Below are 15,823 nucleotides of genomic sequence, written 5' to 3'. Positions count from 1 at the left end.
GGTTTGCACCGGTCGGTCGGTAGACCACAAGTTTTCCGCTCAATATCTTAAGATTGTAATGATATATCATGTGGGTTGGTTATGAGTAGAAGAGGACCTCTATTGTTTTTCAGGTCCAGAGATCAAGGGTCAATCTACTCTGGACATATGAAGACCTTGTCCGCTCAATATCTTGAAAACCCTTTGTTTGACAGACATCAAACTTGGTACACTGGTACATCCCAAGGAGTAGATGGCCCCTATTGATTTTGAGGTCACATGGTCAAGGGTCAACTGTACATAGGAATATACTGTCTGCAGCCCTTTGCTTGACAGACATAAAACTTGGTACACTGGTACATCTTCAGGAGAAGATGACCCCTATTGATTTTGAGGTCACATGGTCAAGGGTCGAACTGGACATAGGAATATACTGTCCACGCAATATCTTGAGAACCCTTTGCTTGACAGACATCAAACTTGGTACGCTGGTACATCTTCAGGAGAAGATTTCCCCTATTAATTTTGAGGTCGAATGGTCAATGGTTAAACTGGACATAGTAATATATTGTCTCCTATATTTTAAAAATTATTTGCTTCATTGACTCCAAACCTGGTACACTGGTACAGCATAAGGAGTAGATAGCCCCTATTGATTTTTAGGTCACTGTTACACCCCAAACCGTCGCCCAGCATCCCAAATCGTCACCCCGACGACAATTTGGGACAATATTGCACTATCATTAGGGGCAACGATTTGAGATGTACTATTGTATACCCCAAATCGTCGCCCGCTAATATTTTATTGACGTTTTAAGGATAGATTACACCAAAGTTATTTTATTGTACCCCCTCTTATATGGGGATACATAGGTTTCACTTGGTCTATTTGTCTGTCCGCACCCATACATGTATCTCTGGTGTTTGTCAACCTATTGCACTGCAATTTTGTTTGTAGATTACAAGTTACCTTCTGAGATGCCTCCCCAAAAAACAGGGCCAGTTTGTATGTTTCCAAATAGTTGCAGCAAAGGGGACTACAATTTGGGGTGTTAGATTATGCCCAAATCGTCGTCAGCGACGATTTGGGGTGTAACAGGTCACATGGTCAATCCACTCCTGACATTGGAAGATATTTTGTACGTCTACTCAATATTTCGAATTGGTGATACTACTATTAATCAAATTATGCATGATTGTGTATAATCCTTTTCAATTTTGCACCATAGGGGGCATATATGTCTTACAAACATCTCGTGTTGGATATTTTATTGAACATAGATGTTAAGAACAAACTGACAACTCAACTTTTTGACAAACACAACGACTTCAGCTTGTCCATCGTCAACTTCCCATATTGATGTAGCAATATTCCACTATCACGTGTGTGTGCGTTTTCGTCTCTCAACTGATTCAATACGTGATAGCATGTTCTGCGTATGATAAATTTTCAAATCGAGGCAGGCTACTGAGAAATAAGTTGATACTGCGGGGGTTTTAGCGGTCTTGTTTGGTCGGCGTCTGAAGTGCAACCTGACGTTAGGTCGAATGCCATCTGACGTGTTTCATACCAATTGTTTAGATAGCTCTTTACATACTGATTTTGACTACGGATTACTCCGTTTACCTGATCAAGATATCGGGCTCACAGGTGGTGTGACCTGTCGACAATGGGTGCTTACTCCTCCTAGGCACCGCATCCCATCTCGGGTGTGTGTCCAGGGGTCCGTGTTTTCCCTACTCTTGAGTTTGTAGTCTTTATGGGCTTTTATTGGATTGGTCGCTGTTCGTTATGTTCACTTTTCATTTAAAAGAAAAAAATCACAAACCTTATCCGTAAATAGGACGAAAACATTGTCAGAGAGTGCGCCTGGAATCACAATGTGAATTTTTAAAACAGAAAATAATGACCAAACCAAACGATTTCATTGTATTCATATTCAGCGGTTAAATTATTCACTCTTGTAAAAAGATTCTCAATGACAGGAAACATGCATACTGGAGGGTCATTAGGTATGAAAACCTCAAAGATAATGCATATCATTTACATGCATATACCATGTGCAGGGTATACGTGTTTCCGATATACAGGATGCAGGCAGATATACATGCACGTCTCCAAAATTTTCTTGGATCTGCTAATGATTGACCTAAAGGAAGCTGACACACCGGTAACCAGAGGGCTACATGTCAAACCAGACTTTCCTTCGGGCACGAGGACCAGGCTTCCGGATGCTCGAGCTGAATACACGTAATGAACTATGAAATCATTCGGAAAATAAATATGACTGAAAAATGCCAAACATTATTTTACTGAAACTTCAGTAATAACGCACAAATACATACGATATAAAATATATCACCCATTCCAAATGTAATACATGAACATGAACTCCGAATAGTGGTTCTCTGCTTGAAATGGATTTACATGAACTTGAAATATGATCAAACTTTCATCCTTCAACAAAGTTTGATGAAATATTTCATTGATTAAAAAATGAACACAGTGACAATATGCCTTTCAAATAGTCTTTATTTTTATACATGCATTTTGCCTATCTAACTTAATAGATTTTTACAACAGATGGCGGGACGCAACAGGCATACACTATGATTTTAAATATCTAAATTTGAAAGTGTAGTAACGATGATTTCAATCATCGCGATGAAAATTAGTTTTCTTTTGTATTTGTTTGTTTGTTTGCTTTTTGTTGACTATTGTTTTTCTTTACTCGGTAATCTATCTTATGCAGGGGCGGATCCAGGAATCTTTGAAAGGTGGGGGGGGTCTACCATTAAAAATCTATGGTTAATATATACGCGTACTAAAGCTATGCATTACAATGACATTGGCCTAGATACAAAACAAATACATTTCTGATTATCTAAGATATACATGTACGTAATTGATCTATAGTTTTTTTTTAAGTACTATGATTAGTGGAAGGACTACTACATGTTGCCAAACACGTTCCATCAACATGAAATATGTATCTATCTCATATAATACAATGTATGTATAGATTATGACGCACTGTCTATAGAGTAGCCTTTGCATAAAGGTGCCATTCTCTCACCAGAGGGCGCGTTACGCAAGCTTCACTTACACCTCTGTCAACGCTTGGAATCACGTGACAATACAATCGCATGCTGTTTATAAACAGTCATTTTAATTTCCTTTCCTTTTAAAAGTTCTGGCAACAGTTTATACGTGTACCTCTTTTCATACACCACATAAATGTTGGATATTAGAGACTTTTATAAGATTTCTGTAAATTGAGCGTTGACAGGGGTATAGTGCGAGTAGCGCACGGAACTCTGGGTAGAGAAAATGAAGGCGCATGTCTTTTTTGGTTGCGCGCACGTTAAACCACGGCAGGGTCATGCATGATTTATGTTTAATTGGTGATTACGAATTACGACATATTACGCTATTAATTCCATGCTAAATACGTTACATATTCTTCGAATGTGATTTTAAAATTTGCATTATCTTGCTCCTTCAGAAAGTGTAAATTTTCACTCGGTATAGCCTCGCGACATATGTACTCTACACAATATCTATATACATGTAAATAAATGTACTCTCTTATCTATATTTTTTGTAAAAGAAGTGCATTTTCATACACTTGCATTACTTGTACATTAAAAAAAATTATACAGTACTTTAACATGATAATTCATATTAGGGTCGGACAGCAGGCACTATACCTAGGCTATATAAATCCTCTTCGTACTGTTGCATGTATGCATATACCTTGGATAGATGTTATATTTATGTGAGACAAATTACATTTGATTTTTAGATTTTCCATACGGAAAATACAATCTCGCTTGCAGGCTGTATATCACCTATCAATATCCTATGTGTGTCCGTGGAGTCGTAGATCAGAGGCGGATCCATGAGGTGAGAACGTAGTCATTTTCTAGTTATGTTATGTGTGATAGAAACAATAGCAAAAGAAATATAACTCGTAATCGGGACACGCCCTGTAATGTCAACATTTCCATGACGATTTGACAATATTGCAGTTAGTCTTCAGGAATCCAGAAGTATCATATCACCTCTTCACGGAAACCTTTCAAACGTTGCACCTCATCTGAAAAGAAATTATGCTTGAAACATTAATACAAATGAGAAACAAACACAAGAACTCTCTGGCACAGAATATGCGAAGAGTATACATTTCACGAGACTTGTAGAACGAGCAAACAAACGCATTGTACCCGTGAGTAATACACCAAAGTGTTAAATACATATACCCCCCCCCCCCCCTCCCGGATGTTTGCATCAAAGACAGACAAAACAAGTTTGTCCGGAGATGATATCATTTTCAGTTGAAACCAACAATATGTATGTGTTTCAATATTTGCCAGGATGATGAGGCTTTGCTGAAAATAGATATTGACATTGGAATTTATAATCAAGGAAGGGTGTGATTCATGGCGGACTGCGACATGTAAAAGAAACCCTGAGGAACCTAGCTGAGGTATGTATTCATTGTAAGGAACCTAGCTGAGGTATGTATTCATTGTGAGGATCTTAGCTGAGGTATGTATTCATTGTGAGGATCTAAGCTGAGGTATGTATTCATTGTGAGGAGACTAGCTGAGGTATGTATTCATTGTGAGGAGACTAGCTGAGGTATGTATTCATTGTGAGGAGCCTAGCTGAGGTATGTATTCATTGTGAGGAACTTAGCTGAGGTATGTATTCATTGTGAGGATCTTAGCTGAGGTATGTATTCATTGTGAGGATCTTAGCTGAGGTATGTATTCATTGTGAGGAGACTAGCTGAGGTATGTATTCATTGTGAAGAATCCAAATGAGGTATGTATTCATTGTGAGGAGCCTAGCTGAGGTATGTATTCATTGTGAGGAGACTAGCTGAGGTATGTATTCATTGTGAGGATCTTAGCTGAGATATGTATTCATTGTGAAGAATCCAAATGAGGTATGTATTCATTGTGAGGAGCCTAGCTGAGGTATGTATTCATTGTGAGGAACTTAGCTGAGGTATGTATTCATTGTGAAGATCTTAGCTGAGATATGTATTCATTGTGAAGATCTTAGCTGAGGTATGTATTCATTGTGAAGAATCCAAATGAGGTATGTATTCATTGTGAGGAGCCTAGCTGAGGTATGTATTCATTGTGAGGAACCTAGCTGAGGTATGTATTCATTGTGAAGATCTTAGCTGAGATATGTATTCATTGTGAAGATCTTAGCTGAGGTATGTATTCATTGTGAAGAATCCAAATGAGGTATGTATTCATTGTGAGGAGCCTAGCTGAGGTATGTATTCATTGTGAGGAACCTAGCTGAGGTATGTATTCATTGTGAGGAACCTAGCTGAGGTATGTATTCATTGTGAGAGACTAGCTGAGGTATGCATTCATAGTGAGGAGACTAGCTGAGGTATGTATTCATTGTGAGGAACTTAGCTGAGGTATGTATTCATTGTGAGAGACTAGCTGAGGTATGTATTCATTGTGAGGAACTTAGCTGAGGTATGTATTCATTGTGAGAGACTAGCTGAGGTATGCATTCATAGTGAGGAGACTAGCTGAGGTATGTATTCATTGTGAGGAGCCTAGCTGAGGTATGCATTCATTGTGAGGAACCTAGCTGAGGTATGTATTCATTGTGAGGAGACTAGCTTAGGTATGTATTCATTGTGAGGAGCCTAGTTGAGGTATGTATTCATTGTGAGGATCTGAGCTGAGGCATGTATTCATTGTGAGGAGTCTAGCAGAAGCATGTATTCATTGTGGGTGGTTTTCATCTGCTGAAGGATGATAGCCACGAATAGCGAAAGTGACAAAGTTTATACTGAATTTCATTGGATACTCATTTCTGCCAGATGTGACCACTAATACCCACAGCATGCCATACTGCTTCATTATTGCCTGTGAAGCTATATTCAGAGTCGTTTAGAAAACTACTATAGCAACGAATCATCATTGGATTAAATTTATTTGAACCTTTTCAGTACACATGTACTTGAAGCTATACTCAGAGTCATTTAGAAAACTACTATAGCAACGAATCATCATTGGATTAAATTTATTTGAACCTTTTCAGTACACATGTACTTGTTCCAAGCACTTTGCTTTACATAATATATCTGTTAGTGAGAACTTTTCAATCCATTTCGCTAATGATTCATCTATACTTCAATATGGGGGAAAGATCGATCTATACCCGCTTGATTGTTGAAGTTAATCACATTCATGGGGGAAAATACGTTTGGTTTAAATTGGAGTTTTAGCTGACAAAAATTACATTGTAGAAAAATGCCACATTATTTTTGTTGTGGTTTTCCCCTAAAGAACATTTTCAATTTCTGTTGTATAAATGAGTATATTCATGGCATTAATGCTACAATATTCGTTTTATATATACGATTCCTTAAGTTTTATCGTCTTCAACAATGAATTAAACATCACTTTTACTTAATAAATCATAATAGAGATCATCTCTACATACGTTCACTGAAAATTCTATGAGCCGTATGGGCGCTGCCATTTTGTTCAACAATTGCTACCCTCGTCTGTCTCCGTTTTAATTGGTACAAAGCCACACAAAGAGTTCGAAGTAATCGATTCATTTCAGTTGCTTCAACGGTTATTCAAGTTTTAAATTTTATTGCCAAAAAATACAAATTTCTGAGGTGCAATTTGTAATTTAAACACTCAACTTATTCAGAATGTATTGTATAATTATTATAATATCGGAACACTTTTTAGCAAATTATTATATAGAAAAGAGTAATACGACTAAATAGATGAATGAGCTCATGTGTTTCTGAAAATAAAACTATAAGACTGTGATACCTCATAAAAGAAACGTACATGAAATAAATAAATTGTACCACAAACATTTGTGATAATTACATGTAGGTAAGTTTTCTCATACTTTCATTCGTTTTTATTCGTTTGTTTTGTTGGTTTTTATTGGGGTTTTTTTAATGGTTGACTGCGTTATTTATATTTCCCAAGTTAAATGAAATATTCCAGTTTCACCTGCATGTGGTGTTTAATTCTCACAACTGATTTGATACGCAAGTACTTAATCTCCGTATGATCAATTTTAATTGGCCTAGGCAGACTATTAACAATCAAGTTGATGGTACAAATGTTTCTACAGTTTTGTTCAAAGCCAACATTTCGCAATTTTTATGGTCGTTAAAATGATCTACTTTCTAAATACAACTTTTCATTAATTAGGTCGAATGTTGTCCGACGTGTTTTATACCATCTTTACACATTGAATCTGACTATGGATTACTCCGTTTACCACATGAAGCTAGCGGGCAGGTATTAAACACGTCCGAAAGCATTTGACGTAATGACAAATTGTATTTACAATAAGACATTATGGAATTTGCGAATTGCTGACTTTAGACGAGACTCTTGATACCCCTGTAACATCAATTTATTCTCACCGCCGCGGTGGTTTAGAGGTAGAGCGTTAGCTCCGCAAGCGGAAGGTCGGGGTTTGAATCCCGGCCGCAACAGACCTAAGTCGTTAAAACAGGTAGTGACAGTTCCATCACCAAACGCTCAGCATCAGGTGTGAATGTCATTGGTCCTCAGAGATGACCTTAAAAATGGATATCCCGTGTCACAATAGGTGTGGCATGCTAAAGAACTCTCACTGCTCAATAGCCGTCAGCGCCGAGCATAGGCCTAAATTTGAAGCCCTTCACTGGTCTTGGTGACGTCTCAATATGAGTGAAAAATTCTCGGGAGGGACGTTAAACAAGATACAATCAATCACTCAATTTATTTTTGCAGTAGCCTGTCTTGATTCTAAAAACGCAGAATATGCTGTGAATAGTGAAGGACTGACTGAAGGAAAAAAATAAACTTTTAAACAAATACATGAAGGTTTCTAAATGGTTTTATTTACATACATGTAGTTTTGATGGTTATCAATAAGATGCGACCGAAATTGACGTTTGCAGGAGGTGTTTATTTTTGTATTGGTCCTGGGGTTTTTCCCCCATTTGGTTCAACCCAATTTCATTTCTAGGGTAATTTGATGACCCCGAGTCTTTTTCTAGCATCAATTCTTTTATTCCACCATTTTCAAAATGGTGGCTACATTGTATATACAGAAATATTTCAAAGTGTTAAAATGTCTACGACATTTGGGTTGTGGGGTTAATAGAGGGTCCACAGTTCATTTCTAGTATCAGTATTTTTCACATGTTTCAAAATGGACACCATTTTAAAATGGCTGCCAGAATAAAGTTTGTCTGATTTCAACAACATTTGTTTTCTAGGGTTGATTGAGGTTCATTTGTCCATTTCCGGCATCAACATTTTGACATGGGTTCAGTTCGGACTTGAGGAGGTGTTCGGGAACATTTTAGTTGGTATCCCAACACAGTTATAGCTTGTTATTAGTATTTTATCCCGCACTTTTCTGTCCGGGAGTGTTCTCAGAAAGTACACAAGGTATTTTTGGTACTCTTACTTCGCAATCAGTCTAACGATTTTTCATGAAGTTGTTTGAGATTTATATCGTAGGTAGATATTGAAACTGATTGGCATGATCAAAATTACCAATATGTACGTACAGGCTTTATTTTGTTTGGATAATACGAAAACTTTTTATGAATAAAGCCAGGACAAAGATTTCACAGCATGGGTAGTTAATGTTATTATCTATAGATCAGTATAATATACATACACGTGCATCGTCTTTTGAAGGTTCAAATTTCGAAGGACAATATTTTTTGTTTTTCTTCAAAATCTTTTGAAATTTATGTTGTTGATGTACATGTACATGTTTGTTGGTACTTCATACAATTTACTATGGTCAAAATGATTGATCAGCACGTGCATTCACGTGTGTTATAATCTGATTAGGCAATTCTAAAATCACCATAACTTTTTTTTCTATCAATGATGTAAACATGGATATCATACTGTGGGTATATGATACGAATGCTTGTTGAATGACATCACGTGCGTGTGTATGTACGTGCATTGTTTTTCGTTCATGCTTTGGTACTGAAATGGCCACAAGTTTCTAATTAAAGACGAAAAAATGACATTTTTACAGTAGATTAACGATATGGATGTCTAATGAATTGTGTTCGTCTGCATGTAGACGCCCGTGCATTGTGATTGATTTTGAACATCTAAATTCTATAACATTTTTAGATCTCAAAGAATAGTTTTGAAATTTATGTTGCAGATGTAGGTTTACACTCTCATCTGATTAGTGTCATCAAAATCACTTACCCGTACGTACAAGCATTTTGATCATCTTCGCTAGCCATGGGTTTTCGGTCTACTTAGCTCTCCATTTATTGGGAGCGTAGTGGACCGAAAACCCCTGGCTAGCGAATATGAATTTTGATAGGCTAATATCTAAATACAAATGTCTCTGTTATGCGTGAGAGCTAAATAATGTTGCAGACATCATATGTACACACTACAAGAACCCACTATGTAAGATTATTGGTTGTGCTAAATCACACGCGCGTGCATCTGTATGCAAGTGCATTGTTTTTGGAGTTAATAAAGACTTAGTGCTTTTTGTACTGCATGAAAGATAAGCGTCTATCGAACGTTTCAATGGAACTTAACTAAAGTGAATGATACCACTTGAAAACATCGGTTAAACCTGCATTCTGAGAATAAGGGACCATCTCTTTAACAAGAAATGAGGATATCCCTATAACAGGACACGTGAACATCTCTATAACAGGACACGGTGACATCTCTATAACAGGACACGGGGACATCTCTATAACAGGACACGGTGACATTTCTATAACAGGACACGGGGGACATCTCTATAACAGGACACGGTGACATCTCTATAACAGGACACGGTGACATCTCTATAACAGGACACGGGGACCTCTCTATAACAGGACACGGTGACATCTCTATAACAGGACACGGGGACATCTCTATAACAGGACACGGTGACATCTCTATAACAGGACACGGGGACATCTCTATAACAGGACACGGTGACATCTCTATAACAGGACACGGTGACATCTCTATAACAGGACACGGGGACATCTCTATAACAGGACACGGGAACATCTCTATAACAGGACACGGGAACATCTCTATAACAGGACACGGGAACATCTCTATAACACGACACGTGAACATCTCTATAACAGGACACGGGGACATCTCTATAACAGGACACGGGGAAATCTCTATATCAGGACACGGGGACATCTCTATAACAGGACACGGGGACATCTCTATAACAGGACACGGGGACATCTCTATAACAGGACACGAGGACATCTCTATAACAGGACACGGGGACATCTCTATAACAGGACACGGGAACATCTCTATAACAGGACACGGGGACATCTCTATAACAGGACACGGGGACATCTCTATAACACGACACGTCAACATCTCTATAACAGGACACGGGGACATATCTATAACAGGAGACGAGGACATCTCTATAACAGGACACGGGGACATCTCTATAACAGGACACGGGAACATCTCTATAACAGGACACGGGGACATCTTTATAACAGGACACGGGAACATCTCTATAACAGGACACGGGGACATCTCTATAACAGGACACGGGAACATCTCTATAACAGGACACGGGGACATCTCTATAACAGGACACGGGGACCTCTCTATAACAGAATACGGGAACATCTCTATAACAGGACACGGGAACATCTCTATAACAGAATACGGGAGCATGCCTTTAACATTGTGTCAGAATGGTCCTCAATGTGCATCTATAAATTGCTGAAGTAATATTTCTCTCCTAACATGGCGTGTTCATTTTCAGAGCTATTTCATAAGTTTAGATGAAATCTCAAAACTTCTGATAACTTTTAGTGCTTTCGGGTACTTTTGATAGTTGTTATGCCCTAAAAGTTCAACATACAATGTTTAAAGTAAATGTGCTTGTAACGGTTTTCTCATTATAAGATGAAAAAATAATATTCCTTTGCAGTTCTCTGCTCTTCCGAGCCCAAAAGCTATTTTCGGCAGAAACGAGAAATAAATGAAACACATTTTACGTAATGTATCTGCCGCATTTCCGTTATTGTTTGTGGAGTTTTTGCGTGTTGAATGGCTATTAATCCGGGACAATTCTCGCCGTGCTCAAAATACAACGGGTGTCTGTTAAATACGTCGATAGCTTGTCAGTTCTAGGAATCAATATAATTATTAATTTAATGAGCATCATGCAAGCCGGGGTTCGATATCGTATTAGTTGCAAAGTTTACGAACCATCCACAGGGGCTAAGCCCGTTTTGGGCCCGAACCCTGTGATACCATAAATATATTTATGGTATCACAGGGTTCGGGCCCAAAACGGGCTTAGCCCCTGTGGAACCATCACGTACATACAGTGTATATATATTTTCAGTTCGAGCACATCTATATGGTGTATACATTTAAGGTTTTCGGTGGAGGTGATTTTGAAACCGGTCGATGTTCATGTGCAGGTTACTACATAAGAATGATTACATATTGTCTTCAAATTAATTGGTGTATAATTAGTTACAGATTTTTAGTTCTCTGGGAAAATATTAGAACGGATCAGGGAGCTATAGATCCCATGCTTACAAAACGTTTTGATTCACGGCACAGTCTTTTCTGCGCACGGTTAACGACTGACATCGCTGTTTTCTTACATCACCGTCTCAAAAACTCCGGACATCTTTTCCCATTATACTCGTTTACTAACATACTTTTAAAAATCCGACAGAATGAATACACACTAACTCCCGAAAGAATATACACTAACTCCCGACAGAATACACACTAACTCCCGACAGAATACACACTAACTCCCGACAGAATACACACTAACTCCCGACAGAATACACACTAACTCCCGACAGAATGAATACACACTAACTCCTGACAGAATACACACTAACTCCCAACAGAATACACACTAACTCCCGACAGAATACACACTAACTCCCAACAGAATATACACTAACTCCCGACAGAATACACACTAACTCCCAACAGAATGAATACACACTAACTCCCAACAGAATGAATACACACTAACTCCCAACAGAATGAATACACACTAACTCCCAACAGAATACACACTAACTCCCGACAGAATACACACTAACTCCCGACAGAATACACACTAACTCCCAACAGAATGAATACACACTAACTCCCAACAGAATGAATACACACTAACTCCCAACAGAATGAATACACACTAACTCCCGACAGAATGAATACACACTAACTCCCAACAGAATACACACTAACTCCCGACAGAATACACACTAACTCCCGACAGAATATACACTAACTCCCGACAGAATGAATACACACTAATTCCCGACAGAATACACACTAACTCCCGACAGAATACACACTAACTCCCGACAGAATACACACTAACTCCCGACAGAATATACACTAACTCCCGACAGAATGAATACACACTAATTCCCGACAGAATACACACTAACTCCCGACAGAATACACACTAACTCCCGACAGAATACACACTAACTCCCGACAGAATATATATACACTAACTCCCGACAGAATACATACTAACTCCCGACAGAATATATATACACTAACTCCCGACAGAATACATACTAACTCCCGACAGAATACACACTAACTCCCGACAGAATATATATACACTAACTCCCGACAGAATACACACTAACTCCCGACAGAATATATATACACTAACTCCCGACAGAATACATACTAACTCCCGACAGAATACACACTAACTCCCGACAGAATACACACTAACTCCCGACAGAATATACACTAACTCCCAACAGAATACACACTAACTCCCGACAGAATATACACTAACTCCCAACAGAATAAATACACACTCACTCCCAACAGAATATACACTAACTCCCGACAGAATACACACTAACTCCCGACAGAATACACACTAACTCCCGACAGAATATACACTAACTCCCAACAGAATATACACTAACTCCCGACAGAATATACACTAACTCCCAACAGAATATACACTAACTCCCGACAGAATATACACTAACTCCCAACAGAATAAATACACACTAACTCCCAACAGAATATACACTAACTCCCGACAGAATACACACTAACTCCCAACAGAATACACACTAACTCCCGACAGAATACACACTAACTCCCGACAGAATAAATACTAACTCCCGACAGAATTAATACACACTAACTCCCGACAGAATACACACTAACTCCCGACAGAATAAATACTAACTCCCGACAAAATTAATACACACTAACTCCCGACAGAATACACACTAACTCCCGACAGAATGAATACACACTAACTCCCGACAGAATACACACTAACTCCCGACAGAATAAATACTAACTCCCGACAGAATTAATACACACTAACTCCCGACAGAATACACACTAACTCCCGACAGAATGAATACACACTAACTCCCGACAGAATACACACTAACTCCCGACAGAATTGATACACACTAACTCCCGACAGAATTGATACACACTAACTCCCGACAGAATACACACTAACTCCGGACAGAATATACACTAACTCCCGACAGAATTGATACACACTAACTCCCGACAGAATTAATACATACACACTAACTCCCGACAGAATAAATACACACTAACTCCCGACAGAATACATACACACTAACTCCCGACATAATACACACTAACTCCCGACAGAATTAATATACACTAACTCTAGACAGAATATACACTAACTCCCGACAGAATGAATACACACTAACTCCCGACAGAATTAATACACACTAACTCCCGACAGAATGAATACACACTAACTCCCGACAGAATTTATATACACTAACTCCCGACAGAATACATACACACTAACTCCCGACAGAATACACACTAACACCCGACCGAATAAATACACACTAACTCCCGACAGAATAAATATACACTAACTCCCGACAGAATACACACTAACTCCCGACAGAATGAATACACACTAACTCCCGACAGAATACACACTAACTCCCGACAGAATAAATACTAACTCCCGACAGAATGAATACACACTAACTCCCGACAGAATACACACTAACTCCCGACAGAATTAATATACACTAACTCCCGACAGAATATACACTAACTCCCGACAGAATACACACTAACTCCCGACAGAATGAATACACACTAACTCCCGACAGAATACACACTAACTCCCGACAGAATGAATACACACTAACTCCCGACAGAATAAATACACACTAACTCCCGACAGAATACATACACACTAACTCCCGACAGAATACATACTAACTCCCGACAGAATACACACTAACTCCCAACCGAATAAATACACACTCACTCCCGACAGAATAAATACACACTAACTCCCGACAGAATACACACTAACTCCCGACAAAATACACACTAACTCCCGACAGAATACATACTAACTCCCGACAGAATACACACTAACTCCCGACAGAATACACACTTACTCCCGACAGAATTGATATTAACTCCCGACAGAATACATACACATTAACTCCCGACAGAATAAATACACACTCACTCCCGACAGAAATAATACACACTAACTCCCGACAGAATTACATGTAATACTCACTACATTCAACATTAGTGTACATATTGTATTTATTAGATATCCAGACGGAATAAATCCAAAAGAACACCCGACAGAATGAATGCATTTTATAATCCAGCAGCATAGATAAAAAAAAACTCCCAACAGAATAAATAGTATTTCCAGTTCATTTCTCTAAACCTTTTTACTCTTCTGTACCTCAAATCCGAATCACATGACCAAACAAAGAAATTTGAAAACACTATTTACATTAGAATGTTTGAATATATTCTAGATCTTCGTTAGAATTTTTTAATCTACTATAGATCTACGTTAGAATGTTGGAATTTATTCTAGATATACGTTAGATTGTCTGAATCTATTCTAGATCTACGTTAGAATGTTTGAATCTATTCAAGTTTTACGTTAGAATGTTTGAATTAATTCTAAATGTAGATCTATGTTAGAGTGTTTGAATATATTCTAGATCTACATTAGAATGTTTGAATTCATTCTAGATTTACGTTAGAATGTTTGAATTTATTCTGGATTTACGTTAGAATGTTTGAATTTATTCTGGATTTACGTTAGAATGTTTGAATTTATTCTGGATTTATGTTAGAATGTTGGTATCTACAATATTTGCATTTTAGATCTACGTCAGAATGTTTAAATCTTCTCTGAGTGTACGTCAGAATGTTTGCTCATTATTTTGACAAACTGTAGTCTTGATTTTCTTGCAAATAATATTTCTTGAGATGTTTTCGTATGTATTCTACTGTAAAAGTCTGCATATTTGTAATGGTTCCATCCTGATTCCAGAGGCAAGTTTCATTGAAAATATAATCTTCAATTAAATCCCTACACAATATGAAGTCTTGTTATTCTCAAAAGAAGGTTGAAGATTTTCCCGAATAGTCGTATGTGAAACTATGCGGATGCATCCTGAAGGTGTAGGTCATGACGTGAGGAAACTAGTATCTACATAATATATGGAAATTATCTTCAATTCTAATTCAGTGTTTCTCTATAGTTTCTCCTCTTGCGAGAGGAAGTTGTAATTTATTTGACCAGACTTAAAGACATTTATCATCATAGTATACGTTGTGGATGGAAAGGTCTTGAGGTTCAGGAATACGTTTTTGCAAATGTGAATGATGATAGATGTTTTGTGCTATGTGGTTTAAGATGAAGTGTCTTGATTGGCCTCTGTGTTTGTGCCTGTTACTGGTGCTGGTGATCGTGATGATGTATTTCTGTTTG

General features: G+C 38.0%; 1 protein-coding gene across 1 annotated transcript in view; it reads right to left on the bottom strand.

Moving 5' to 3' along the window:
* Positions 1-2,339: 2,339 nt before the first annotated feature.
* The window catches only part of LOC125666889 (NACHT and WD repeat domain-containing protein 2-like), a 57,620-nt gene continuing 44,136 nt past the window's right edge, over positions 2,340-15,823 (bottom strand). The window contains exon 9 of the mRNA XM_056152073.1: positions 2,340-4,079. Within this exon, the coding sequence (XP_056008048.1) occupies positions 4,076-4,079 (4 nt within the window). The 3' untranslated portion in view covers positions 2,340-4,075. The remainder of the gene's footprint in view (positions 4,080-15,823) is intronic.

Source organism: Ostrea edulis, chromosome 10, assembly GCF_947568905.1.
Source record: "Ostrea edulis chromosome 10, xbOstEdul1.1, whole genome shotgun sequence".
NCBI classification, from domain to species: domain Eukaryota; kingdom Metazoa; phylum Mollusca; class Bivalvia; order Ostreida; family Ostreidae; genus Ostrea; species Ostrea edulis.
This window is presented reverse-complemented; position numbering and strand designations above follow the sequence as displayed.